The sequence below is a fragment of the Xenia sp. Carnegie-2017 genome, unplaced genomic scaffold (assembly GCF_021976095.1).
Source record: "Xenia sp. Carnegie-2017 unplaced genomic scaffold, XeniaSp_v1 HiC_scaffold_19, whole genome shotgun sequence".
NCBI classification, from domain to species: Eukaryota; Metazoa; Cnidaria; class Anthozoa; order Malacalcyonacea; family Xeniidae; genus Xenia; species Xenia sp. Carnegie-2017.
This window is the reverse complement of record NW_025813481.1, coordinates 9,759,217-9,786,832: the sequence shown is the minus strand read 5'-3', so window position 1 is coordinate 9,786,832 and position 27,616 is coordinate 9,759,217. Positions and strand designations below refer to the sequence as shown.

The 27,616-nt window shown below is 29.5% G+C and overlaps 1 protein-coding gene and 1 long non-coding RNA gene across 2 annotated transcripts; both read left to right on the top strand.

Annotated features, from left to right (window-relative positions):
- The first annotated feature begins 1,640 nt into the window (after positions 1 to 1,640).
- Positions 1,641 to 27,569, top strand: LOC124439578 (putative methyltransferase C9orf114 homolog). Its single transcript, XM_046989840.1, is given in 8 exon segments — positions 1,641 to 1,822; positions 3,469 to 3,555; positions 3,908 to 3,996; positions 23,290 to 23,500; positions 24,093 to 24,293; positions 25,103 to 25,270; positions 25,273 to 25,303; positions 27,068 to 27,569. Coding segments are annotated over 8 exon segments (1,023 nt in total). The 5' UTR covers positions 1,641 to 1,794; the 3' UTR covers positions 27,276 to 27,569.
- On the top strand, positions 4,450 to 7,886 carry LOC124439583. The gene is made up of 4 exons (XR_006946366.1): positions 4,450 to 4,460; positions 5,782 to 5,787; positions 7,257 to 7,348; positions 7,838 to 7,886. It is a non-coding gene; the product is annotated as an uncharacterized LOC124439583 (long non-coding RNA).
- Positions 27,570 to 27,616: the final 47 nt, after the last annotated feature.

Genomic DNA, 27,616 nt, shown 5'->3' with positions numbered 1-27,616 from the left:
AAATATTTGAACGTTTATTTCTTTGTCGTTCATGTTCAAGACACTGAGGATGAAGAAACAACCGAGTATAGAATTTTTAGAGAGTGTAGCTTTGGCACTTTCTTATTTTTCCATGCATTCCTTTCATTACCTCCCTTTATATATGACATTATAGCATTAACAGTTTACGCTCGCATTCTTTACGTTCCTTTGCTTTTACATTTCATGGTTTGCTTTTGTAACTTATAGTGTAAGCAATACGAAAACTTTTAAAGTTCAAATGAAATTTCAAAAATCATTGACATGGTCAGGGTAACTTGAAAAACCCACAACTTTATAATTTCTGAGTATCGCACATTTAAACAGGAGATGGCACGAATGCCATTTTTCCAGCACATTCAGCTCGTACTGTTTTCAACAGCATAAATGGTCTAAATTAAAAACATTTAGCCAGTCTGCATTTGCAAAAGAAAGGAGTGATTATATGTCTGAAATACCAAATACTGACCTCTCGAAACACGGCGCCTAAACTTAAGCCTAACTAGGCTACTTGGTCATCTGCTGCTGGTAATGAGCTTCACCTTTTCTGCAATTCATGCTGTACGCATTGAAGCTCTAGAAAACTGAAAGAAAAACAACCCATCAATACAGACAATACTATGTCTCATAAGATGTACGGTACTTTTTTAATCACATTCCTAAAAAATTGACCTAGATACGACGTATCCCTGAGGTACAATGTGACTAGATGTGACTGGTATGGTGTGACTTTGCTTCTTATGCAATAGTAGATAGCTCTTTCTTGGTCCGTGCAAGGCCAGTAAGGAAAAGGAGTGTGATTTAATGAAGGATTTTCTGATTTCGCAAACTCCTCGTTTCTTTACAATAACACCTTTCCATCTAAAGATCGTATGATTTGTGCGCACTGCACATGCGTACATATGGGAGGGTGTAGTGGTGTCACTCTTCCAAAAATTTTATTTTGAAATGTAGTCAGTAGAAGTACTATATTAGTCCATAGAAAAAAGATTTTTGACGACTAAACAACATTACGGATAATTTGGAGGAAGCGTAAATAAGAGTTTAGAGACTAAAGTTTTTGTACAAATGAAGAGTAACTTAAGAGCAAGACAGTTAGACGGTAAAACACGTGCAGTTCGAACAGTGTCACTGTACGAGGATTTGACGCCGCGCACTAACATAAATTAGATGATGCACGATAGTCCATGACGACATCTTAATTACTTTAGTTCATTAACTTGTTACATTTAAATTCAAATTTGTTGACTTGTTGACGTGTAACAGTTGTTATATAAAGAGGCATGGAGCTGAGTCCATTACAATGTGATTACTTTGAGATTACTGCGATATTATTCAATAAGTTAACACCAATCAAGGGACGTCATTTAGTAGACTTTAAATTGTCAAGGTTTGTCCAATAGAGTAGTCGGTACAAGTTCGTTGACCAGTCGGTTGAAAGGATACCCCCCATTAATAAATTTTCTATAGACGGCCTTGGCAAGTTATTCTTTGAGTTTGGATTTTTTGTAAATTGTAATGTATATGAAACAATTTACTATTAAGAAAACAGTTGTATTTTTAATTTATTTGTTAAAAAATAACGAATATTAATAATAAAATGACGACTTTTTTATGTTGTCATTTTGAATGATAAATTTCAGTCGAATGTGATGTTCTTCAGTTGTTGGATGCTGTCATAAACTTATTTGTTGCATTATTAAACATTCAATGTGATCAAGTTCTTTGCTATTTTCTAAAATTCTCGTTGACAAACGTTTTTAAGAAGAACGTACAATGGATAGTTCGAAAAAGAAGAAATGCGGTAAGTTTTAATTGTATTAATCATTTGAGATGGACGACGTTAACTTTTTCTATTGAAAGATTGGAGGGGGTGAGTTGGGGTGAAGGCAAATGTATTTCTGCATCAAATATCCTGATATACACTATACTGGGCGTGTAAGAAACTGCTTTTCCTTAAAATACACCAACATTCAAAATTTGCATGATTTAGCAGTGTTTGAAAGAACAAAGAAATTCAACATAACTTTTTTATCATGCATCCTTTTACTGAATATTATTCATATATATCATACGTCCTGCATACATTTAATATGGTAAATACTCTACTGCTTCAATACTCCACTGAGGATGACCTGAAGTAAGTTGAAACATGTTTAGCTAAAAAAAAATTGTCGTCTATTTTAAATGCACAGTTAATCATTCATGGAAAACATTTTTCTGTTAATTCATTTACATACTCAGATTCATTGCTACATAAGACACATATACTTAATTCACACATATGCTATCTTCATAAACAAGTTCAATATTTCAACACAAATTTTCATAATTTCCATTTATATTTATATTTTTTGTTTTGTACATTGTCTTTGTTTAATATTGCAATCCGTAATTGTGGTGTTACAAATAACGCTTACCATGCATGATATGTTTTTAATTACATACTTTACGTTATAAGTCATTAGCTAATTCCTATTAAAATCAGAATTATGGAAATTCTTTTGTGCTCAAAATGTTGTACTTATGCTCATCATAATGGTAATTTTTACAAATAAAATATCTCACAACATTATCAATTTTTCAGCTATGCTCATCGTTTAGTACAGGTTTATGTAATGTGATTTATATAGTGTGGATACCTATCTTAAATTGGTTGGCTATCTTTGTTGAATATTTGGCTTGACCACTTTTTTAATGGAGGCGTGTTTATTCATAAGTTCAGTTGTGCCTGACTGATTTCTTCTGAAAGTGATTTTGCTATAGAAATAATTTGGTTAATATGTGAATAAACACCCTGAAATTAACATTCCTGCTACGGTCCTGTGATTGACACATCTGTCAACTTAGGTTTTATTGGTATGTAATTGATCAATTAGACAATGTTGTGTCATCAAGTAACATGTGCTGGCTAATTGTGCTGTGCACCACGACTCTTCCTTGCTTCTCATCTCTTTCTCATTAATGACACTTGAAAATATTGTTGCTAGTGAGGTGCCAGGCTGTAATCAAATTCTCAATATAAAAATTAGAGCCCAACAGGTAGTTTTTAAAAAAGCCATAAGCGGTTTGATTTTATGATATTGTGAAGGAAATCAAGTGATCTTTTGTCTTGGCGTCAGACATCTTTAGACTAATTACAGATACTGCGTCACAAGGAAGTATATATGGAATATATATTTGTTATTTACATAGTTGGATGTGTCAGATTTCTGCAATTATACAAGTTTGATGTGGAGTACATATCTCTATAGGAACTATACTAAAAAAGCTTGAGATGGATGAAACTACTTCGAGCTGATGGTAATAGCTCTTGAAAAATCGATTTGATTTAAATATTTGATATGAAGCTTATTGGAAATAGTATTTTTTCATTTATTTGCTTGCAATTCTTCAAAAAGTTACACATAAATTCAATAATATTTGACAGAAATCTTTACGTTTGTCAAGGTTTGAAGCGTAAGACATCTTTGCCATCTCATGACGAAAGTTCAAAAAGTAAAGTTAAAAAGAGGAAAAAGAAACTGTCGAAAAAAGGTATTATATTGTTACGTTTTTAAAAAACTATAATTCAGCAGTTCGACTTAGACTACGAAGGAGACGGAGACATTGTCGATCCTCTTATCGCATTTCGTTTTGATAGCGAAACTATAAATATGAAAACTAAAATGGCGATAATTCAACTGTCAATATGCATCGGTTAGCTGTGAACTGTCCTACAAAGTTCTTATTTTACTGTGCATGCAACTTCTTTAGTGCACCTGGATTGCGTATTTTTTAATGTTAAAGGTTTGAAATAGATCATGAAATTGACGTGTAAAAGTGTAGAAACATTTGACGACATGTAGAATTTAGAAAATTGAAATAACCTCGTTGTTTATTGTTTTAGAAAATAATCCCACTGTTAGCGTTGCTCTTCCTGGATCTATTCTATGCAATGCTCAGTCTTTGGAATTAAGAACATATTTGGCGGGTCAGGTGTGTAACATACGTTGATGCTTGTGGTAATTGTTATGCTGATTTCAAATGAAAATTTTCTCAAAGTTGTATACAGCCCTCTCGCGAATAATCAGTTTGGGGCATTGTTTCTAAAAGGTAATTTTATTCAAAGACTTGATTGCACGGCATGTGGCATTGTTCACTGCGCAGAAAGAATAGAGTCACAGTGCAAATTTTTAGAGGATTACTTGTGTGACATTGGGACTCGAGCTGATTAAAACATTCATTTCGTCTTCTGTTCTTATATCCTTGAACTGTTGCAGACAATTTTTCAACGTCTGTTATTAAAAATCGATGTTTGTCCTTCAAAATGAAATTTTTCCTCCATCGATTATTTCTGAAAATAATAAGAAAAATTAGAAAGAAAATCTTGCAAGAGCTTAGACGACGTAAAGCTGCCATATTTGAAAAATGAGATGGTATTAGTAGTATAGTACATGGGGGTTCTAGCGCACGAAAAGTGCGCTATAATCCCCCATGTACTATACTACTTATGATCTTGGGTAAAAACTATTTTTATAACAGCTTAAAATAAGACCATGGTTCAAAGACGTCCCTCTGGTAAAAAGGTCATGTAAAAAAGCTGTGTAAAAAATTGTTTGTTTCAATATAGTAGTAAAAACTTTCTTTATAACAGCATAAAATAAGACCATGGTTCAAAAGGCGTCCCTCAGTAAAAGGTCATGTAAGAAAGCTGTATGAAAAAAGTCATTGTTTCAAAGGGGTAAAAATTTGGAATCTATATGTTTTTAAAAACGGTCTTTACAAACAAATGTTAACAAGCATCGGTTCGGAGGGGGCTCGGCAGCGCAAATTTTAGCGTAGCTAAAATTGAGCAGGGGAATGGAGCCCCCGAGAATTCTAAGCGACGGTGGGGAAAATTTTCACGAAGTGAAAATTCGGAGCGCCCCCTTACATTCGAAGAATATTCGAAGAATATTCGAGAATAACAGAGGCTTAAAAAATGCTCTTCAAAAAACCGTCTTTAAGAATTAATTGTTAATAAAGCATCGGTTCGGAGGGGGCTCGGCAGCGCAAATTTTAGCGTAGCTAAAATTGAGCAGGGGATGGAGCCCTCGAGAATTCTAGGCGACAGTGGGAAAATTTTTCACGAAGTGAAAATTGGGTCGCCTCCCGTGGATTCGAAGAATATTCGAAGAATATTCGAGAATAACAGAGGCTTAAAAATGCTCTTTACAATCTATCGTTTAAAATATGGAATCTATATGTTTTGAAATATATATGCGTTTAAATTTTAAAACTATCTTTAGAAATCAAGTGTTAACAAGGCCCTTCCAGGAGGCTGTCAGGCGCGTGTCTTAGTGCATGTTTTTCAACAATGGTTGTTTAATGTAACCAGCACATTTCATCAGCGCATGTATAATAATACAATGTTGTACAAAATATGGAATCTATATGTTTTTTTAATTTGTCTGTCAAGCGAGTGTTATATAATTTTTGTTAAAAGTGTTTTTACTAATTGTTTCAGGATTTTGAATCTTTTTGTATATCGCTTTTGTATTAATTACTTATTACAAACAGTTATGTGATATGTAGTCAAACATGAGGAGCAGGTATGTATGATTTTACTCTAACAGAGGCCCACGCTACATGCTTACTACACATTATAACTGTATATTAAAATAAGTTTTAATTATCATTTAAATAATGACCATAAGCTCTAGTATTTATACCATCATATAATATATACCGTTTATCATCAAAACAGCAAAGTGATACTTTATTAATTTCATAACTACTAAGTTGATGGTTTACACTTCTAATTGTTTTCATTGTATGATGCATTTGTTTGTTTTCAAATAGTGTTTGTTTATAGTCTTCATGTTTTATTTTGTTTTTTATAATATTTTTCTTAATACCTTTACATTTTTTATCTCCTTTATTATTATCTTTAATATAACTATACATCTTGCTTCTTAAACCAACAAATTCTTTAACTACTATTCCTGCAGCTTCATCTTTCATTTTACCAATAACTTTTTTATTAGTATTATCATAATATTTATGGCATTTATCATAATCACTGTTATCAAATTTATCTTTATCACCCAAAAATCTTGATAGACATCTTAGTTTCAATTTCATATGTTAGACTATCTGTATCTGTGAATAATAATTTAGCTTTATCACCATACCGATTTTGATATAGTTGTAATGAAAATCATACATCAAAGTTTTACTTAAATCTAAGATACACATACCCACATATGCAGGTCTGTTGAGGGTTAGTGTTTCTTTGATCTTATGCACAGCCACAAGGTTCTCATTGAAAATTTTACTACTTACATAAGTAGGTTTTGAAGATAATTTTAATAATTTATTTTTATTAGTTACTAGTCTAACATCTACTCTTTTCCGTAAATTTTCCATAGTCTTTCCAAAAACACTGTTATTCATTAGTTTAAAAAAGTCTTTTTCAAAGGAATTTTTAGCATCTTTTCTTTTTTGAGTATTAAAGTCTATGTATTTTTTCAACCATGGAGATTGATTGAATTCAAGTACTCTATGTACTTTTTTAACTTTAACCCAAGATCTAAATATAGTTGAAGATTTCTATAATGTAAAACATATTTGTATTTATTTTGTAATGTAGGTATTAATTTTGAAACTAAACCTGTTGATATATTGTAATTAGAAGCAATTGTCTTACAATATTTTGACAGCATGTTGCTAGTTACCTTAATTTTTTCAGGTCCTAGTGGATAATCGTTATGTAAATTATGTAGTTCTTCAGGGTATTCTAAATCAACTTCTAAAATTAAACCTTTTTTACTATCTGCTTGATATTTAGCAAGGTTTATGTTGTTAATCTGTTTATCAGTTAACCATTTGAAATTACCAGTAGGTAAGTTTTGTGACATAGCCCATCCATATAAATTGTTTGCGTCAAGATACATTATATATTTTGAGGGTTTATTCTTATCAAATGTTTTCATATATTTGTTATTTGCCTTACCATATCGGTTAGAAATATAAGAAACACCTCCTCTCATACCCTTTTCAATGAATTGAAACATATCAATATCAGTCATTAGTTCTAATTTAATATCTGTCATCTTCAGCATAGCATCCCAAGACAACCCGGGTGATGTAAAATAATGACATGGGTCTAAGTTATAGTATTCAAGACATGTTTTTCGAAAGTTTTCAAATACATCAGCTAATAACAAAACATCAGATTTCAGATACAAGTCGTGGTAATCACCCATGTTTTTGAGATTGAATGTATTCCACACTTTCTGTGCATGGTTATAAGAATCATCTGAGATATTCTCATCAGTAAGAATACTATAAAAGTCTTTTTTTGAAGGTAACTTTTCATCAAACTTTTCAAAACTATCCATATAATCATATGGGTATATACCTTTTTTAGTCATTAAATTAAGTTTTTCACCTTGAAACTGCTTAGAGGTATATTTAAATGATTCTTTAGGTAAATTACTAACAAGCTTTTCAAGACTAGAGCTCATAAATTGAAAACTATCAAGAAATGTTAAATGGTTACCTAGCATGAAAGCCATATACTTTTCCATATTATTAGGTATAGCATTTATATTCATCTGAATATCTTCTCCTTTTTTGTTTTTGTATGTATGCTTATTAACAATAGCTCCGATTTCTTGCATAATAAAGTGACTGTCATACCCACGCAGATTGTGAAATATTACTGGGATTTTAATTTATCAGAGTCTATTCTAAGTTTTAAATTACAATCTTGATGTGCCGAGCCTCTATATTTTCCAGTGATATGACAATGGTCTCGAACTCGAATATCTTTGTTAGTATATTTTTGTTACAGATATGACATTCATCAGCTTTTTAAATTCTTCTTCATCATCAGAGGTCATTTTAATGGTTTATTAAAGTGGGTTTTCATAATATTTTTACAATATTTAACCTCTTTTAACATAGCTTCCATAAATTTGTAAACAGCTTTTTCACCTCTATATAGTTGAATTTTTTTCGTAAATTTATCATCATAACAACAAACAACTTTATATCCATAGCCACAGTCTGTATGCTTTTGATAGGCTTCTGTATATGATTTTTTATTATTCTGATTACAACTAGATATCTTTTCTGTAATAGCTTCAAAATCGCTATAAATAACAAATGGTACTGGTTGTTGCTTATGATAGTTGTTAAATTTCAGTATGTTATTATTTTTATCAGGCATTTTTATTGATTGTATACCATTTATTAATATACAATTTTCTATATGGTTGTTTAATATTTTTTCAGAACTAAAACATTGAAGACAGCGCATACAAAAGTGTTTTCTTTCTTTATGCTTTGTTTGATTGTACATAAATTTATTAAAATCTTTTATTAATACATAATGTTTGTTTTCATTATCAGTTATCAATAGTAGTTCCATATGGTCTTCAAATTTTTCTTTTGAAATGAATAATGGATATGGTTGTTTATCATCATAACCGAAAACGTTAATGTTAATTCTGTTTTGCTTTTCGATTTTATTATAATGTTTAACAGTCACTGGAAAATCAACTCCTTCATAATTAAGCTTTTCAATATATTGCTTATCAGATTTTTTTATTCTTTGTGGGTCTTTATTTTGTGGGTTAATATGCCTTATATGGCACCACCTAAAACATTCATTATCATGGTTTTTGATATTTATCAAACCTTTATTAGGGTTTTTAAGTTCTTGAGTTAAATTAATGTATGAAGACCCTTGTAATGGCTTGTATTTAACAACATTAAGATAATGATTATCTATAGAATGAATAACCCATCCAGAACCTTCTTGTGTAAATTTATCAATCTTGTTTAATATATTTTGTTTTGAAATTTGTAGTGATTCAGTAATATTTTCATTATTTGTAATTGTTAAAGCTTGACTGTTAAAATAAGCAACTTTTGTTATAAAACCAGCTGTACCACCATCTTTTATTTCAAATTTTTCAAATATTACCTTAAGCGTTTCAACAAATTTTAATCCTTTCATTGTTGTTAATATTTCTTTAATATAATATGTAAGATACTTTCTTGTGCTTTGCATTTGTATTAATGGTGCTTTATTGTTAATAATGCTTATTTCATATGATTTAGTGTATCCTTTTATAGCATTGTTTGTTTCTCTTATTTTAACTCTAGGTGTTGGTACTGGTTTTTTATTTTTATCTGATAGCATCTGTGTATTATTCTCATACTCTTTAATCATCTCTTTTACACTCGTTCTTGGTTTTGGGACTGGTGTTAATACTTTGATTAATTCGTTTTTTCTAAGTTTATAATAACCTTTAACCTTTTTTTCCTTAGCAATAGCTTTTAACTGAGATACATTCATTTGTTTGATATTGGATTGTGATAATACTTTTTGTACTGGTTTGGAAATTGAAGTATTATTAACTTCAACCCACGGCTTTTGATTTAATAATAACTTAATTAAATCGTCTTTAGTCAACTTTTGAAGTTCATCTTTATTCATATTAGGCATATTATATAATATAGGTTTGTCTTTAAGTACCTTTCGATTTAAATAATCTCTATTCATATATATACTATATATTTTATTTTATTTTTTTAAACGCACTAATTTTAATTATAGAAATAAATCTATATTTAAAACTTTTATAAAAATAATTAAATTAATCTATTTAACATTTTTTTAAATATTCTTTTAATTCAGATTTTTATGTAATAAATTTGGTAACATATTTGGCATTAAACCATATTCATAATAAGGATTGAACCCTTTCATATGTAACCATATACACTGATTTAATTGTGCACGAATAACAGGATCATCTAAACTTTCTTGTACAGTAGTATCATAATAATACAATAGTTCTTGTTTATGATTATCAGGTTTAAATCTTAATAATTTTAATTTTTTATTATGTTCAACTAATTTAAAATTATATTCTATTAATTCAGATATTAAAGTATGTTTAAATGTTTTAAAATCTTTACATTTTTATAACCTTCTTGATCAGAATCATAATGTTTTATTTTGTTGGTAAACCATCAATTAATATATATACATCAAATTTAGATAATAAATAATGGTCTAAAAGTCAAAACCCACCCAGGCCCGAAATGACATAATGATATTTTATTATTACTCATTTCAATGTTATTAATATCATCTTTTGTCTTTAAGTCTTTTAAGTTTTTTCTATTTTCTATCATATATAATTACTATATATTTAAATTTTTTTTGTTAAACACACCTAATTTTTTGAATTTATTAAATGTTTTCTAGTTTTAAGATGTAAAGTTTTATATGCTAAACTATATGTTTTATTACATAAATCACAATGCCATGGTTTTGATAGCATATATAATGTCCTATGTTGTTTGATTTGTTCTTTAGTATAAATTTTTGGTCTTCCTCGTATTGGTTTATCTGAACACATATATACTAATACTATATATTTTATTTTTTAAATAGTTATTTAATGCGTTTAAGATAGATTCTAATAATACCAGAAGCAGTTATATAAGGACCATATTCATATAAATCAAATTTTATAACATAAACATCTGTATCTATATTGTTGATTTCATACTTAAAATAACAATCATCCCATCCATGATCTTTATTAAACAAATCTTCAGTGATATGTGTAAACTGTGGTATATAAAAATCACTACTAATATTATATATATTAGGTATATAAAAATCACTACTAAGGTATAAATATTAGATGGTTTAAATGTATTCAATATAACAGGTTCATAATCAATATTCATACTACACATCACATGTAATATTTTTTTTATATTTTCAACATTATATCTATCTTTTGAAAAAGATAACCAGTCTTTTGTATGTAATTCATAATATTTAGTTATATATCTATCAATATCGTCTTTATAATAAAGTTCGTACGTTAATGATTTAATATACATGTTTTTATCTTTCATAATTTCATCTAATAAATCTAAATTAATTTCATGTCCTTTAAATTTATATACATCTTTGTTTTTTATAACTTTCACCATTCTATATAATTACTATATATTTTATTTTTTTAAGGTGCGTTTAAATTATCTTTTGTTTTATACAATGTTTTTTCAAAATCCTTCAAAACACCTTCTAAATTAGAACTAGTTTTTTTACAACATAGAATAAAATTTCTAATCTTTTTTAATAGATCTTTAAGATTCATATATAATCGTAAATGTTTTATTTCTTTGACTCTATCCAATTTTTATAATAAGTACATTTGATGTCTTTATCCCACTCAAGGATTTTATATACTTCACCAAATAATCTATTATCAAAAACTCTTTTTGTCTTACTATTTTTCATATCTCTAACAGGGTATTTTAATGGTATACCTCTCCTACTAGCTAAGCGTATTATATAATAGTTATACATACTAATATTCTTTTTCTGAATCAACTTATGTTTAATCATTGTACTAACAACTCTTATAAAATCATTTGTAATAATTTCAACATATTCAAAAGTTACACACAATCTAATTTTATTATAAAACCATTTTCTCCTTGAATGAACTGATCGTTGACATTTCCAAATTTCAGGTATCCATTCATTAACAATCTTATATGAGTGAACAACACCACAGTGTATACAAACCATTTTATTGTTATCTGAAATAATTTCTTGATTTTTGCAGCATAAGTATGTTTTAACAAAACTATTAATATAATTATCACATATCTTTTTATCACAAAAGCAACAATTTACGTAACCAAAAAACTCTTCTAACTCTTTATGAATAACTTTATTACAATACATATACTAATACTATATATTTTTATTTTTTTAAGTAATTTTATATAATAAATATCCAGATATAATACCAATCACAACCATTGTACCAGATTGATAATTTTTCATATTCTTAGATGGTTTGTAAAAGTCATTTAATTGCGGTTCTCTATTAAATGTTAACCCATTATAATGTATTGTTTTTACTTTTCTAAGCGCATCTAAAGCTTTATTCGTAAGTTCTATATCATCATCAGCATATTGAAGTTCTTGTCTTAGCTGTTGAATTTTATCATGCTGCTTGACTTCATTTTCATAGAACCTCTTTAGCCTTTTGTAGTTTTACTAAAGAATCATGGTATCTTTTCATTTCCTCAGTAACCGTTTTATCAAGTTTATGAAATAGCCAGCCTGCTAGACTAAATCCTAGGCCATTAACAACAGCTCCAAAAGCTGTTCCAACCCACTAGTAATAACACTTGTCATATATATTTATACAGATTTAAATGGATTTTCAGGGACCCATTTTTGTCTTGAGCATATTTAACTAGCATTGTTGATGTTGTAATAGCAATAGCTAGTTTTGTAAAATCTTTAATCTGTTAATTTTGACCTAGTAGTTTTTAGACACCATAGAAAGACCTACAGCAGTTGTTGTCACAAGCACTGCATCAAAAGCTTCATTCATAAATTGTTTTTTAGTCATAGTATTACTCATATATAATAGGAAATATTTTATTCAAATGAGTCTAAATTATATTTTTTATTTTTTTGTATCAAAACATGTTTTTCACTAGTTGTTTCTTCTTTAGCTTTATCGTTTGTTAATTTTTCCTGTCTCTTATCATTTTTCCTTGTATAATAGAGGCTAGCAATAGCGGTTATCACTCCAATAGTTCCAAATAAGAATCCGTAATTAATATTCCAGCTATTATCCTCAATTTTCTTTTTATGTTCTAATTCAATCCTATCTCGCATCTTTTTTTCTTTAGCAGATTTAGAAATAGCAGCAAGTCGTTTACCAGCTTCGACTCTAATAGGGTCTTTCTCTTTTTTAACTGTAGTAATTTTTAGGTTTTCTTCAGACATATTATATAATACTGTAGATTTTATTCACAGATAACTTATAGATAACTTACAGATAACTCACAGATCTTTATATTTTTTATTATATTTACTCACCATACTATCTATGGTAGTACAATTGTCTATTATAATATCATCTATAACTTTTATGTCTGATAGAAATATCACTTCATCATAAGGTAATCCTCTTAAATATGATCTTATATCCATAAGTATTTTTTCATATGATGTATATGCAAATTTACACATTTCTAAGTTATTATTAATCTTACTCTTAACTATATAACCTTGAACTAAAGCACTTAGACCACTTAGGGTTCCTATAATTATCGGGTTAAGGGTTACACTACCAGCAATACCACCAGTTGAGATTAAAAAAATACTCCCCATGTTTAATAATAGTTTAATTTTATTTAATTTATTATACTTCCATTTATAACAGGTATACATCTTGTGATAGTACAAATACAACTTTTTCAGCTTTTCAAATTCCTCTTGACTCAAATCACTTGAAATATGATTAAAATCTAGAACTTTCTTCATATTATATTATAAAACATATTTAACTAATATGAATGTTGATAGCGTTGATATACCGAGTAAAGCAATCATATCTGTTTGATGGGTATTATTTACTATCATTTTTGTATGTTTATGTACTAATGGTTTTTTATGAACTTCATCTAGAGTATCTAGGTGTTGTGATGGTGTATTATCTTGATGTACTTTTTTAGGTTCTTCCTTTTTAACTCCATAATAATTTATTTTAGAATTAACACCGAATTGCATATTTTTATTCGCTAATGTTAAAATATTATTATACCCATCAATCTTTTTATCTAATATGATCATACGGCTGGGTATTAAAATCATACCAGGGCTGATTGCCATATTTAAAATAACATTCGTGTCTTTTATAGCTTTCCTCATGTTAGATATAAATACAGTCGTATCATTCTGTACTATAGTATCCTCTAATAATTTCCTAAAAACTTTTTGTGTTTGCATGCTCTTAGCTCCATGATTAACTATTGCCCATCTAGTATTGGCTTGGCTGCCTAGAATTGTATAAACAAAACTTTCAATGCTCTCTTGCAAAAGAATTTTTCCGATTAATGTAATACCTTCAGAATGATATGCAATGAAGCTCTTATAATCAGTAGTCGAATATTGAAAATTAACATAATAACCATCATTGTTTTTATCAAATTTTAAAATACCTTTATAAGGTATATGCTTTTTCAATTCCGTAAAGTCATATTTGTCTAATAACGATGGATGTTTCATAAATTTTCGGATCTGATAATACAAATGATATTTAACAAGGCTTTGTATAATTCTGCTTTTATCAAAATTTAAATGATTAAGCCCAATACCAGATAGAAACGAAGCCACATAACATCCACAAATCATAGCATAGTATGCTTCTTGTTTATAATTTAAATGACTTTTAATATTGTATCTTATACCAGTAGACTGTTCTTTTTTACTTTTAATTTCACTTGACCATGTGGCTGTTATAGGTGGTAAACTACTCATAAAATAATCATTCTCTGTGACATACAATCTAAAGTTACAGATATTAATATTTACCGGCCTTTGAAATGTAGGTTTTACGATAAATTTACTACTCCAGCGATGCAGCATATGATCGAAATAATCCTCAGAATGACCTTCATCTCCATTTATTGCTGCTATGAGATTTGAAAATGAAGGCGTTTTAGTTGTTTCTAAATATATTTTTGGCCATGTTGGTACATTTTTTAAATCATCGCCTAATTTTATAGCATTTTCTTTGATTTGCTTGTCTGACATATAATATAAGCTATATTATATATGAAGTTCACTATTTTTATAGACGGAGATAGTACAAAAATTGACTTACAAGAAAGTATAGTAACATCTAACTATTCATATTTATATATAAAGAAAGCTTATGTGTATTGGGAATATAAAAATATTAAAATAGATAATACTTTAGCTTTTACATTAGGACCTATTAAATATAATATAGATGCTGGTTACTGGACTTTTAAAATGCTTAAAACGTTTCTTGAGTCTGTTAACGTAAAGCTTGAGATTACAGAAAATAACGGAACTTGTAAAATAACTAATAATAATGATGCGGAATTAATATTATCTAATACTCTTATTAAAATGTTAGGTTTTAATGATACTATAAAAACTATGAAAAAAGGTATCGTACAAAATGGTGTTTCTAAAGTGGATATAAACAGAGGATTAACGTTTTTACAAATTTCTTCTAATCTTGTAAATTCAAGTTATAATTATAACCCTGAAGGAAAAAAAAGTAATATAGCTTTAACTTTACCAGTAATAACAATTCAGACTTTATTTGGCACTGTATATGAATACAACGATATTGAATCTAAAGTTACAGTTATAAAAGGAGCCTTTAACGAGCTAATATTTAATATATTAGATCAAGATGATAACCCTATTAATGTAGGTAGTATTTTACTTGAATGTTATCTTGAGTAAGTTAAATGGATGAAGACATTAAAATTGAGCAAAGTTTAAGAGATATTTATTATGATCCGAAAACAGGATATCAATCAGCAGAACGGCTTTATCAGAAAGCATTAGAAGAAGGTATAGATGTTAGTAGAAAACAAGTTAAAGAATGGTTAATATCTCAAGATACATACACTAGATATAAACCTATTATTAGAAGACATAAATTCAGACAAACAAGGGTAAACTATCTTGGTGAACAAATACAAATGGATTTAGTTGATATGGGTTCTTATAAGTATAAAAACAATGGTTATTATTGGATATTAACAGCTATTGAAATATTAAGTAGATATGCATTTGCTATCCCTGTTTATAGGAAAGACACAAATAATATGACAAAAGCTGTTGCAAAACTATTAAGTCAATTTAAAGATAGATTTAATGATTACCCGAAACTAGCTCAATTTGATGATGGTAAAGAATTTTATAATGTAGGTGTAAAATCATTATTAGAGAAACATGAAATTAAGTACTTTTCTACTAAAATGATAAAAAGCTGCGATTGTCGAACGATTCAACAGAACGCTTAAAACATCTATGTGGAAATATTTTTACAGTAAAGGAACATATAAATGGATTGATATATTGATGATTTAGTATATAATTATAACAATACAAAACACAGTACAATCTTGATGAAGCCTAAAGATGTTAATAAAAATAATGAAGATGAAGTATGGAATACATTATACGGTCATGAAGTTGCTTATTTACCATTACCTAAGATTAAAATTGGTGATATGGTTAGAATATCAAAGTATAAATCTATATTTACGAAAGGCTATGAAGCAAATTTTACAGAAGAATTATTTAAAGTGATTAAAGTTATTAGACAAGATCCTAATTTATATGAGATAGAAGATTTAGAAGGAGAGCCTATAATTGGTAAATTTTATGAAGAGGAACTATCAGTTGTGAATAAGAAAGATGATGTTTATAGAGTTGAAAAGATATTAAAACGTAAGAAGGTTAAAGGTAAAAAGATGGTTTTAGTTAAATGGTTAGGTTATGATAATAAACATAACAGTTGGATTCCTGAAAGTGAAATACAAAATATAGAGTAATCTATATAATGGCAGAAGGAGGTTATGATTATGATTATATTGAATTAGAAGATAAGAAGAAAGAAGATAATAACGATGATAATGAATATTATGATGAAACGTTATTTAATGATGATAATGATGATAGATTATTTATTACTGATAATGATGGTGTAACAATAAGAAAAAAGACAAATAAAACTAATACTTTTCCTGATATACCTACTTCAACTCCTATTTATACAAATATTACTAGGCCTGACAATGAAGTTTATTTTGCTGTTGAACAGTTCATTACAAAAAATTATAGACAAGAGTTTAAATTTAATCAATTAAAAGGTATGGCATATGATGAAGGTATGAAACTTAGATTAAATTTAGGTAAAACTAATATAAATAATATTACTTACAAACCATTAAATAGAAATAATGAGCGAGGTGCTGAAAAAATTATTTTAACACGTAATAGGAATGGTAGATTAAAATACAATACAGCAGAAAGTGCTAAAGAATCTGTTAAAAAATTTAGAGATGAAATTAACAGAATTATTAATTTGCAAAAGGAATTTATAAAAACTGAAGAGAGTATGCCTATGGTTGATTTAAATAATCAATATACAGATAATTTCAATCAAATAACTAATCAAGAACTTAGAGAACATATAGGGGTAATGAACCCACCTGAAACAATCGATAAAAGAACAAGACCACAATTCATAGAAGCACAAATAAATCACTTTACTGAAGAGCTAAACAAAACTCAAGTTAGAATAAATGAAATAGAAGAAAATGAAAATGGTATTGACAACAATATTGATGAATTAACTATTTTACATGAAAGAGCCGCGGAATTAGAAACTATAATTAAAGAAGAAGAAGAGCAATTAGAAAAAGAGGATGTACGAGAGGAACAGGAAGAAGACATTACTAGATTACAGAGGTTTAAAGAATGGGTTAAGGAAAATATCCCAGGATTATCAGCTTTAGCTATATCTGTGGCTGGGATAATTACAACCATTGTCATAGGAGCTAGAAAAGCAATCCTACAAGGTGCTCAAGCTACTAGTAAATTTTCTAAGGCTTTAGCAAATCTAGGTAAAAAATTATGGCCATTATTAGGACCATTATTGAATATTATTACTCAGGCTATATCATGGGGGGCTAAAGGCCTAGCATGGGTATCTTCTAATCTATGGATTTTAGCTATTTCTGTTGTTTTGTTAATATATGATCAGTATAAACAAAGAAGAAAATAAAATATGTTTTAATATATATATGAACAGATTACAAGAAGAGCTTTTACCTAATTTTAAAAGAATTAATATGACAAAATTAAAGGTACCGTACTTTTATAGTATAACCTTTAATCCTAATAGTGTTAAACCTAATGAACAAATCTATGTTAATGTGCCTAAATTAAAATCAAATAGTTGTTTAGTTCCTGGTTCACTTAATCTATCATTTGATCTTAAAATCAGTAATACAAAAAGTCACTTTCTAAATAATCTCAGTAAGATTTTACAGCATAGACTACAAATTAAAGTGGCTGGTGAAACCCTTTACGATTGTTGTGAACATAATATTATAAGTGTATACAAAGACCTGTGGTTGCCTAAAAGTGATCGACAAAGCCTTATTGAATATGGAATAGCTAACGAAAATCTTAGAAAACTTATTTCCAAAGATGATAGTGCTGCAACAAGTGGAAGTTCAGAAAAGTATCAGATAAATTAATGTATGATATTTATAGTACAAGGCAAAAATTAATATTGATATATTCTTAAAGACCATGGTTGTATTGCCCTTTCAATATGAATAATAACCCTCAATATATAATAACATTACCACCAAGTGATCAAATACTTATTCCTCAAAGTGGTCAAAGTATCGGTGATTATGAATTAGAAAATATTCAACTTGAATATGAAACTATTGATAACCAAGAAATTGCAGATGAGATAACAAATTTATATTCTATAGGTAGAAGCCTATTTTACCATCATATAACCCTCTTAAAAAAGGAAAAATGGGATAAATCAAGCACATTACAGAATATTAATGTTAATGTGCCTCGTAAAAGTATGAAAGGTATTGTACTACTATTCACAGAAAATTCAGTTAGTGATAGTGAAAATTTTATATATCCCAATATCGATTCAGTTAAAATCACTATTGAAGGTTTACCAAATTGTATTTTCGCTCAAGGCATGGATAAAAAAAGTATTTTATGAAGAAGCAAGACGGTTTTTTGATAAAACTAACCCAATAGATTGCTTCATGACAATTGAAAAATTCTATAAGGATAAATTTGCATTAGTTATCGATCTACGCACCTTTCAAGAAAAATATATTGCTGGTAATGGTAAAAAAATCATTAATACTCAAAACGGTATTTTACTTGAGGTTAAAAAAAGAGCATATACAAAAGATTTAAACTGTTACATCTATGTTATCAGTGATGCTCTTGTTCAATTTGTTAATAATGATTTACAAAGTATTCAATACTAGAATAACCAGTAATATATAAATGAACACACCCTTTAATATGATTATATTAGGTATGACAGCTTGCGGTAAAACCTTCTTTCTTTTAAGAATGTTAGAAGAAAACTTTAATAGACATTTTGATTATATTATTTTATTATGCCCAACGCTATCATATAATAAAACCTATCAAGAATGGAAATATATAAATGATTCTGATTTAATTAAAGTAGAATGTGACCAAGATCAGGTAGATATTGTTTTAAAATATGTTAGTGATGTATATAAAGGTACAAATAGTCTTATTATTCTCGATGATTGCGCAAGTGGATTAGACATTAAAAATAGGACATCTGAATTAGTTCGTTTAGCATTCAGTGCTCGTCATTATGGACTTTCTACTATTGTGGTTACACAACAATTGACAAGTATTGCCAAACCTTATCGTGAAAATATAAGTTATTTAGTTGTATTTTATAATACAAACCGCAATAATATGAAAACCATATTTGATGATTATCTTTATGGTGTTGAGAAAGATGATATAGAAGAAATAACAAAAAAATTGAAAAATAATAAATTTGCTCATCTATTTATTCAACTAATATATCCATACCAATGGAAAATTGTTATTCCGCAATAAAATATGTGTTAATATATATATGCCAAAGCGTAAAGAGCCTGAAACAATTGATGATATAATTAATGAGATTGATTCCGCAAATGATACTATCAAAGATGCTGTATGTGATGATAATATACAAGATAAACCGCAAGAGGGTTTTAATAAAAGAGATCAACTACTTAAACTAGCTGAAGATGGTGATTTAGACAAGTCAGTTGCTTACATTAAAAAAGCTAGTCAAAAAATTATTGATAAATTATACATTGAATACGAGAAAAACGATTACAAAAGCTAATGAGTTTTTAACTGATTTAGTTATATCAAAATTTTCAGATATATTAAAAGGGTTTGATGCTATTGAAGACTCAAAAGAATTAACAAAACAGCTTAAATCAGACGACCTTTTAAAACGAGATGTTTATAGTTTAGTAGAAAAAATATCACCCCTATTACCTTTTCTAGGTTTTTTATCTGGTGGTATAATAACCGTTAAACATGTTTATGAACATAAAAATAATAAACAGGATATAAAATCTGAGGAATAATATAAATGAGCTTATTTTATGGGCATGATAAAACAGATATTAATGTAAATATACAAGGACCTGTAGATAAAACACATCTATCAGATAACTACTATACAAAAAATGAAACAGATTCCAAGTATGCTTTGACCTCTAATTTATCCAAATTCTATACAAAGAATGAAACAGATTCTAAGTATGCTTTAAGTTCTAATTTAAATAAATATTATACAAAGAATGAAACAGATGGTAAGTATGCTTTAAGTTCTAATTTAAATAAATATTATACAAAGAATGAAACAGATTCCAAGTATGCTTTGACCTCTAATTTATCCAAATTCTATACAAAGAATGAAACAGATTCTAAGTATGCTTTAAGTTCTAATTTAAATAAATATTATACAAAGAATGAAACAGATGGTAAGTATGCTTTAAGTTCTAATTTAAATAAATATTATACAAAGAATGAAACAGATTCCAAGTATGCTTTGACCTCTAATTTAAATAAATATTATACAAAGAATGAAACAGATTCTAAGTATGCTTTAAGTTCTAATTTAAATAAATATTATACAAAGAATGAAACAGATGGTAAGTATGCTTTGACTTCTAATTTAAATAACTATTATACAAAGAATGAAACAGATGGTAAGTATGCTTTGACTTCTAATTTAACTAACTATTATACAAAGAATGAGATTGATAGCAGAGTAAATGGTAAAGTAGTACACCATAGCAATCAATTAAATTATAAAAATTTTAATACCCGACAAGATATTATCAGAATTTATTTTAAAAATGTTAAATTTATTGAATTTACACTTTTATTAATAAATCCATCTGATAACTCTAAAACAATTAAATTAGATATGATGGTAGATAAGATTAAAAAAAAATTTATCATTAAAGTAACAAATGATAATGAAAAAAAGATAGTTAATGCATTACTAGATTTATATCACGTATACTGTGTTGATGATAAAGATAATAATATTTTATTAATTATTGAACCAACAAAATCTTCAGTTTCACTAGGTTATGATGAATGGAAAAGAAAATGGCTGGCAGCATTTAATGGATTAACCAAAATTCAAGTTTATTCACAACATCAATCTACATTATCTATGTCATTTAATGGTTTTCACAAAATTTACTACTATAGAAGATAATATTCTATCAACTAAAAATTTGTAAATGATGAAATCGAAAAATTAAAAAATTTATTAAAAATAACTATCAAGCTAAAACTTAAGATGAAGAATAATCCTCATGTTTGACTACATATCACATAACTGTTTGTAATAAGTAATTAATACAAAAGCGATATACAAAAGATTCAAAATCCTGAAACAATTATTAAAACACTTTTAACAAAAATTATATGACACTCGCTTGACAGACAAATTAAAAAAACATATAGATTCCATATTTTGTACAACATTGTATTATTATACATGCGCTGATGAAATGTGCTGGTTACATTAAACAACCATTGTTGAAAAACATGCACTAAGACACGCGCCTGACAGCCTCCTGGAAGGGCCTTGTTAACACTTGATTTCTAAAGATAGTTTTTAAAATTTAAACGCACCTATATATTTCAAAAACATATAGATTCCATATTTTTAAACGATAGATTGTAAAAGAGCATTTTTTAAGCCTCTGTTATTCTCGAATATTCTTCGAATATTCTTCGAATCCACGGGGAGGCGACCCCAATTTTTCACTTCGTGAAAAATTTTCCCACTGTCGCCTAGAATTCTCGAGGGCTCCATCCCCTGCTCAATTTTAGCTACGCTAAAATTTGCGCTGCCGAGCCCCCTCCGAACCGATGCTTTATTAACAATTAATTCTTAAAGACGGTTTTTTGAAGAGCATTTTAAGCCTCTGTTATTCTCGAATATTCTTCGAATATTCTTCGAATGTAGGGCCTCGAATTTCACTTCGTGAAAATTTTCCCCACTGTCGTTTAGAATTCTCGGGGCTCCATTCCTGCTCAATTTTAGCTACGCTAAAATTTGCGCTGCCGAGCCCCCTCCGAACCGATGCTTGTTAACATTTGTTTGTAAAGACCGTTTTAAAACATATAGATTCCAAATTTTACCCTTTGAAACAATGACTTTTTCATACAGCTTTCTTACATGACCTTTTACTGAGGGACGCCTTTTGAACCATGGTCTTATTTTATGCTGTTATAAAGAAAGTTTTTACTACTATATTGAAACAAACAATTTTTTACACAGCTTTTTTACATGACACTTTTACCAGAGGGACGTCTTTGAACCATGGTCTTATTTTAAGCTGTTATAAAATAGTTTTACCTGATCATAGTAGTACATGGATTATAGCACTTTTCGTGCGCTAGAACCCCCATGTACTATACTACTGGTATTAATGTCCATAAAACACATCCCTTCTTGCACAGATGATTTCTCGTTGTGCAACAGCACTCGCTGCTCGAAATATTTAAGAAACGGTGGAGTAAATACATACATATCTGTATCTGAACACGTTGTTCTTTCATTTACAATTGTCGAATCTTACATGTGACTTGTGTGAAACTATGAAGAGTTCTATTATACAACGTTTTTACTAAATAGTGATCATTTTTATAGGTGACCTGAAACTTCTTCCAAGTATTGAATAGCATTTTAATTTTCTGTGAAATCGTCTGCCAGAGACCACACTACGTCGATATTTCTGCGTTAATTTCCTAGCAAGAATTGCTTTGTTATATTTTCTTTACAATGAGAATGATCCTTTCCTATTTTTTTCGATTCTTTTGCTAATGGAACCCATGTTTTTCCAATCTTTCTTGGTACTTATTTTCGTGTGATTCGTATTGGAAAACTTCTATGTATTATTATATTTTGCAATTATGATTTTTAGATTATTTTCACAGAACTCATAAAGAAACGACAAAATCTTGAGTATTTTTCGTAGCATTTCACTAGCAGTTAAAAAATGCTACTTACATACTAATAAAGCTTATCAAGACAAATGCACTGTATCTCAACAATTTGATTGGTATTTAACTTTTACTAACAAACATGGAGAAAGTGTACAACAACAACTTTAAAAGTTTGTTGCCAGCGATATTCGTTGATAACAAAAAAGTAGGGAAGCTTCATTTTAATGGGAATCTATGGCAATCGTTTACTTTGTTTTTGAACTTTATGTCGCCCTATCTGCAAAGTAGTGTGAGTTTAACCTTTTTTCAAAATGGATTTTACATTTGTTTAGATAGCTCGTGCCTTGGTGATTTTTAATATTGATGAGGTGATAGTGTTCAGCGAGTCTTGTCGAAATACGGCTTACGTCGACCCAACATTTCGCGGCGCTGGAAACAAATCTGATCCGAATATATTATTAGGCAGGATATTACAATATCTGGAGTGTCCTCAATATCTAAGGAAGTCGTTCTTTCCTAAGCATCCGGATTTGCAATATGCAGGTACAGTGTGAAATCTATATAGAATTACATTGTATATGCTCGATAAAATACAATAAAGTTAGAGCAACAAACTTTACATGGTATGTATGAACTGAATTACAACGCCAAACCATTTGCTACATTCCATCATCTCATTGCCTTTGACTAAGGAGTTGCTTACATGATCCCGGGTAGCCGGGATTCAGCGAAGCGTTAAATGATTTTGGCAAATGGAAACGATTCAATACTTATCATCAGATAAATCTTCTTCAGCAATTTCATAATATTCTGATTTTATAAATACGCGAGCATTTAAAATGAAAACAACTAATTTGGCCTAATTTCAGTTTTACCATTGGAATAACTTGTGGCACTTTACGAACAGTTGTAATTTTTCCGCTAAAAATTTTGCTTCCTTTCAATGACTCAAAATCGTCTCACGACTCACTGAATCCTAGTTAGCCGGGATCATGTAAACAGCCTCTTAGTCAATCTTGGGCTTGTGACCAGTATGGCCAGTTTAACAGGTGAAAAGAGCAAAAAAACAAATTCAAAAAAACTAGTCATCTTAAGATGATCTTTTAACACTTGCAGAACGTCTTTCTATTGTCAGGTTTACTGAATCCTCTGGATTGTCCTCACCATATGCGAGCGAGTGATCGACTGCCATTCAGAGAAGGAGTAGTCGTGAACAGGCCGGTAAAAGAAGGTCGTGGCTCGTTAGTTAATGTTGGCTTGCAAAAAGACGTGCAAATTGATAAACGCTTAAAGCCTGGGACGAGGGTTACAGTGAAGATTACGTATAAAGAGCGAGGTGAGAGATACGTCATTTAGTTTATGGTAAATGTCGGATTTCAATGTTCTTACAAATTAAAGGAAGGCGTCATGAAAACGACATCTTCCGGAAAATTATATTTCTCTCTGTTAAATCGGAAAATTTGCAACTTGCGACAATATAGCGGAAACATTTCAATGGCTTCCATCACGATATATATGATAAAAAACTGAATTGCAACTGCATAAGGAAATCAGGCGTTTCTAGCAATGTGATCACGTAAGCTTTTCCCAAATAACAGTACACAATACACTGCTGTTTTTTGCCACATTTATAACTGGTTAGTTACATAAATTCTTCGACATCATGTTGTTGTTTATTACATATGTGTTGTGTCGCAGATTGGCTGATAATACTTAAACAACAATGGTAAACTGAAATGTTTGAAAACTGGATCTTAATGTTTTATTGTCTACAATATTGATTGAAATAAAAACACTAAATTGGAAATAAGAACTTTTGTGTGTTTAAGTGATGTTTTTGTCGGGGGTATTAGTGCTTGCGTTTCCTTTTGTGCATGACCAATGCACCGCTTGTATGTTATGTTTTGCTTAAAGTTGTTCAAGTATGATCCTATAAATCATGACGCTTTATGTAGTTATAAGCTGCTGTATCTGCTGAAACCAGTTTCTTATACATAAACTCTTAAAATATTATATGAGGGTTGGAATGGGGTGGGAGTATAAATAGACTGATGATTTATGTATGATTTCATTTGTATATGAGTTGTGGGCTGAAGACGTCGTGCATGTCTAATAAGGCCTTTGTTTTACTGTTCTTATTCCTAGAAACCGATGTACCTGATGCTAGCGTAGTACCCCCTAGTCAACCACGTGTAGAGTCTGGCTTGTACTGGGGATATACTGTGAGACTCGCCCATACATTCGGCGCTGTGTTTACACAATCACCATATGAAAATGGCTACGATGTAAGCGTTGGTACATCTGAAAAGGCGACTCAGTTGATAAAATTGTTTTGCCGAAATTTCGGTAGGTTCTTTTATTTTTCAATATAAGAATGACACATTTCTTAAAACTTTACATCCTATTATTGAATTGCTTTTAAAGAGATCTCAAAAATCTTTGACGTAAAGGCATTGGTGGCAAGTAATTTATATTCAGTTGGTTGCAAAAGTTCGGGTTCCCAAAAATGAAATTAGCTACCGATTTTGCTTTTTTCAGGAATTTTAGGACATTCATCAAAACTGTGTTCAAAGCACTGCAAGTATTATTTTACTCAACAAAAATATTATTTCCACAAAGAATTCACACCGCGTTATGCCTACTTTTTATTTACATGCATTGCAAAAGTTTAGGCACCCGTGTTTGGTATCTTTTTCCTTGTGAATACATTCGATCGTGTGCGGATAATCTTGCCCCACAATACGTGCATTTTAATGTGACTCTACAATCATGCAACAACTTAGTCATTTTTTGTGTAAGTTCTGTCCATTCCAGGAAAATTGATTTGAAGTGATTTTCTCTTTTATGTTGAAGATAAGATTTTTAAGGCATATGTCTGATGGCCTAAAAAGTAAAATAATTAAATTCAATGCAGCTGGAGAAGGTTACAAGAATCTTTCCAGTCGTTTATTCGTGTTACAATGTCAAGAGTTCGAAACATTTAAGAACACAATGTTAAGAAATAAAAAGAAAGAGGTATACTGGAAAGTTGAAGGGTATGAATTATAGACCTAGAATATGCAAAATCGTGAATTTCCTTCCTGGGTGCCCAAAATATAACATACAGCATTAATCGTGTTTATATCCTGAGAATTTCACATATCTTTGAATCGTTTTTCCTGAATTTTAAATTAGTGTTAAAACGAAGTATTCAAATCATACATTTATAATTTCTACGTTAAGTTATTTTTTGATATATTTTAAGTTTAAATCAAAAGTAATGCAATCGTTGTTTTTTTGTCCTTGCAAAAATTTTAATTTGTTTATTTCTTTGGACTCAAATCAGCATGTAATACGGGTGCATAAACCACGAATGAATTGAGTTTCAAAAGGTACAACAACAAAACTAAGAAAAGGACAAATGTATACATGACCAATGTAACCTAAACCTAACCAGTTTCACGCAAAATGCGTGGAACTCGCAAAATAAAGCTTGTACTGGCGATTCTTTATTTTTTATAACTCACGAATAGTAACATTGTAACTCATACATATAAACTTTCTTAAAAGATGTTATGTTGCCCATTTTCGTACAGTTCGAAGTGTTTTCGTTTTTTCTGAAATTACTTTTATCCAATTACGCTGTAATTCAACAAGGTGTAAACTAAAATACATAGTGTGCATACTGTATACAAGTGGGGAAAAAAAAATTAGAAAATGTAAAATAAGACACGGTCACACACGTTAAGACGCGGTGAACTTAATGCTTTTCGCCCTACAGAGCTCAAACTGTCATGATAGTTTCATTTCTTCAAATTAAATTATATATATTGTGTTCTCATTTCCCTTGCGCAAGCGTTTAAAATTGAAGTTTTCACAAACTGCTCTCCCGCTTTTCGCTATTTATTTTTCTGATGGTTTATACTTTACGTTCGTGGCGTCCACATTTTATCTGTAGAAGGAAACAGAGTTATAATCATGGTTTTTTTAACTGCGCATACAATTATGTAATCATTGTTTTCAACGTAAATGTTGGCTATTATTTTTAACAGTCGCAGATTCAGTGAAATGTCATTCGATGGGTCCTCCACAGAAAATTTTCTCTATTTACTATAATTCAAACTGTTTCAGGCATTTGCTCATTGTATTTGGTGGCCTTCAAGGTCTGGAAGCTAGCCTAGAGTCAGACGAGTCACTTAACATGATGGATCCTCGTTGTCTCTTTCATCACTATATAAATACTTGCCCTCAACAAGGAAGTCGCACAATACGAACCGAAGAAGCGTTGTTCATCACCATGGCTGCACTTCGACCCCATATCAATGCAGCACGTGTGTAAATGTATAATGGAAGGTAACTTCACGCTCTAGTTTTTGGTTGAGCTGTTAATAAAAGCTTATGAACCTGATAGTAATGTTTTGGAAATTCAAACTTGTTTTTTCAAGATATATTCAATTTGCTGAGTTCGTCGGTCGTATTAATATTCCTGATTTTTTTTACGTAATGTCATCAAACTTTTCAGGCAATACTCAAAAATTTATAATTATAAGCAATTGTAATTATTCTATAGCAAGTTTCCTTCCAAGGATTGATTTCTATAAAGAAGAGGTCTGCAAGAGGTCTGGGAACTCAACTGTTGTCCAAAACATGTATGCATGGAATGGCGGATTTCTTGTGGTC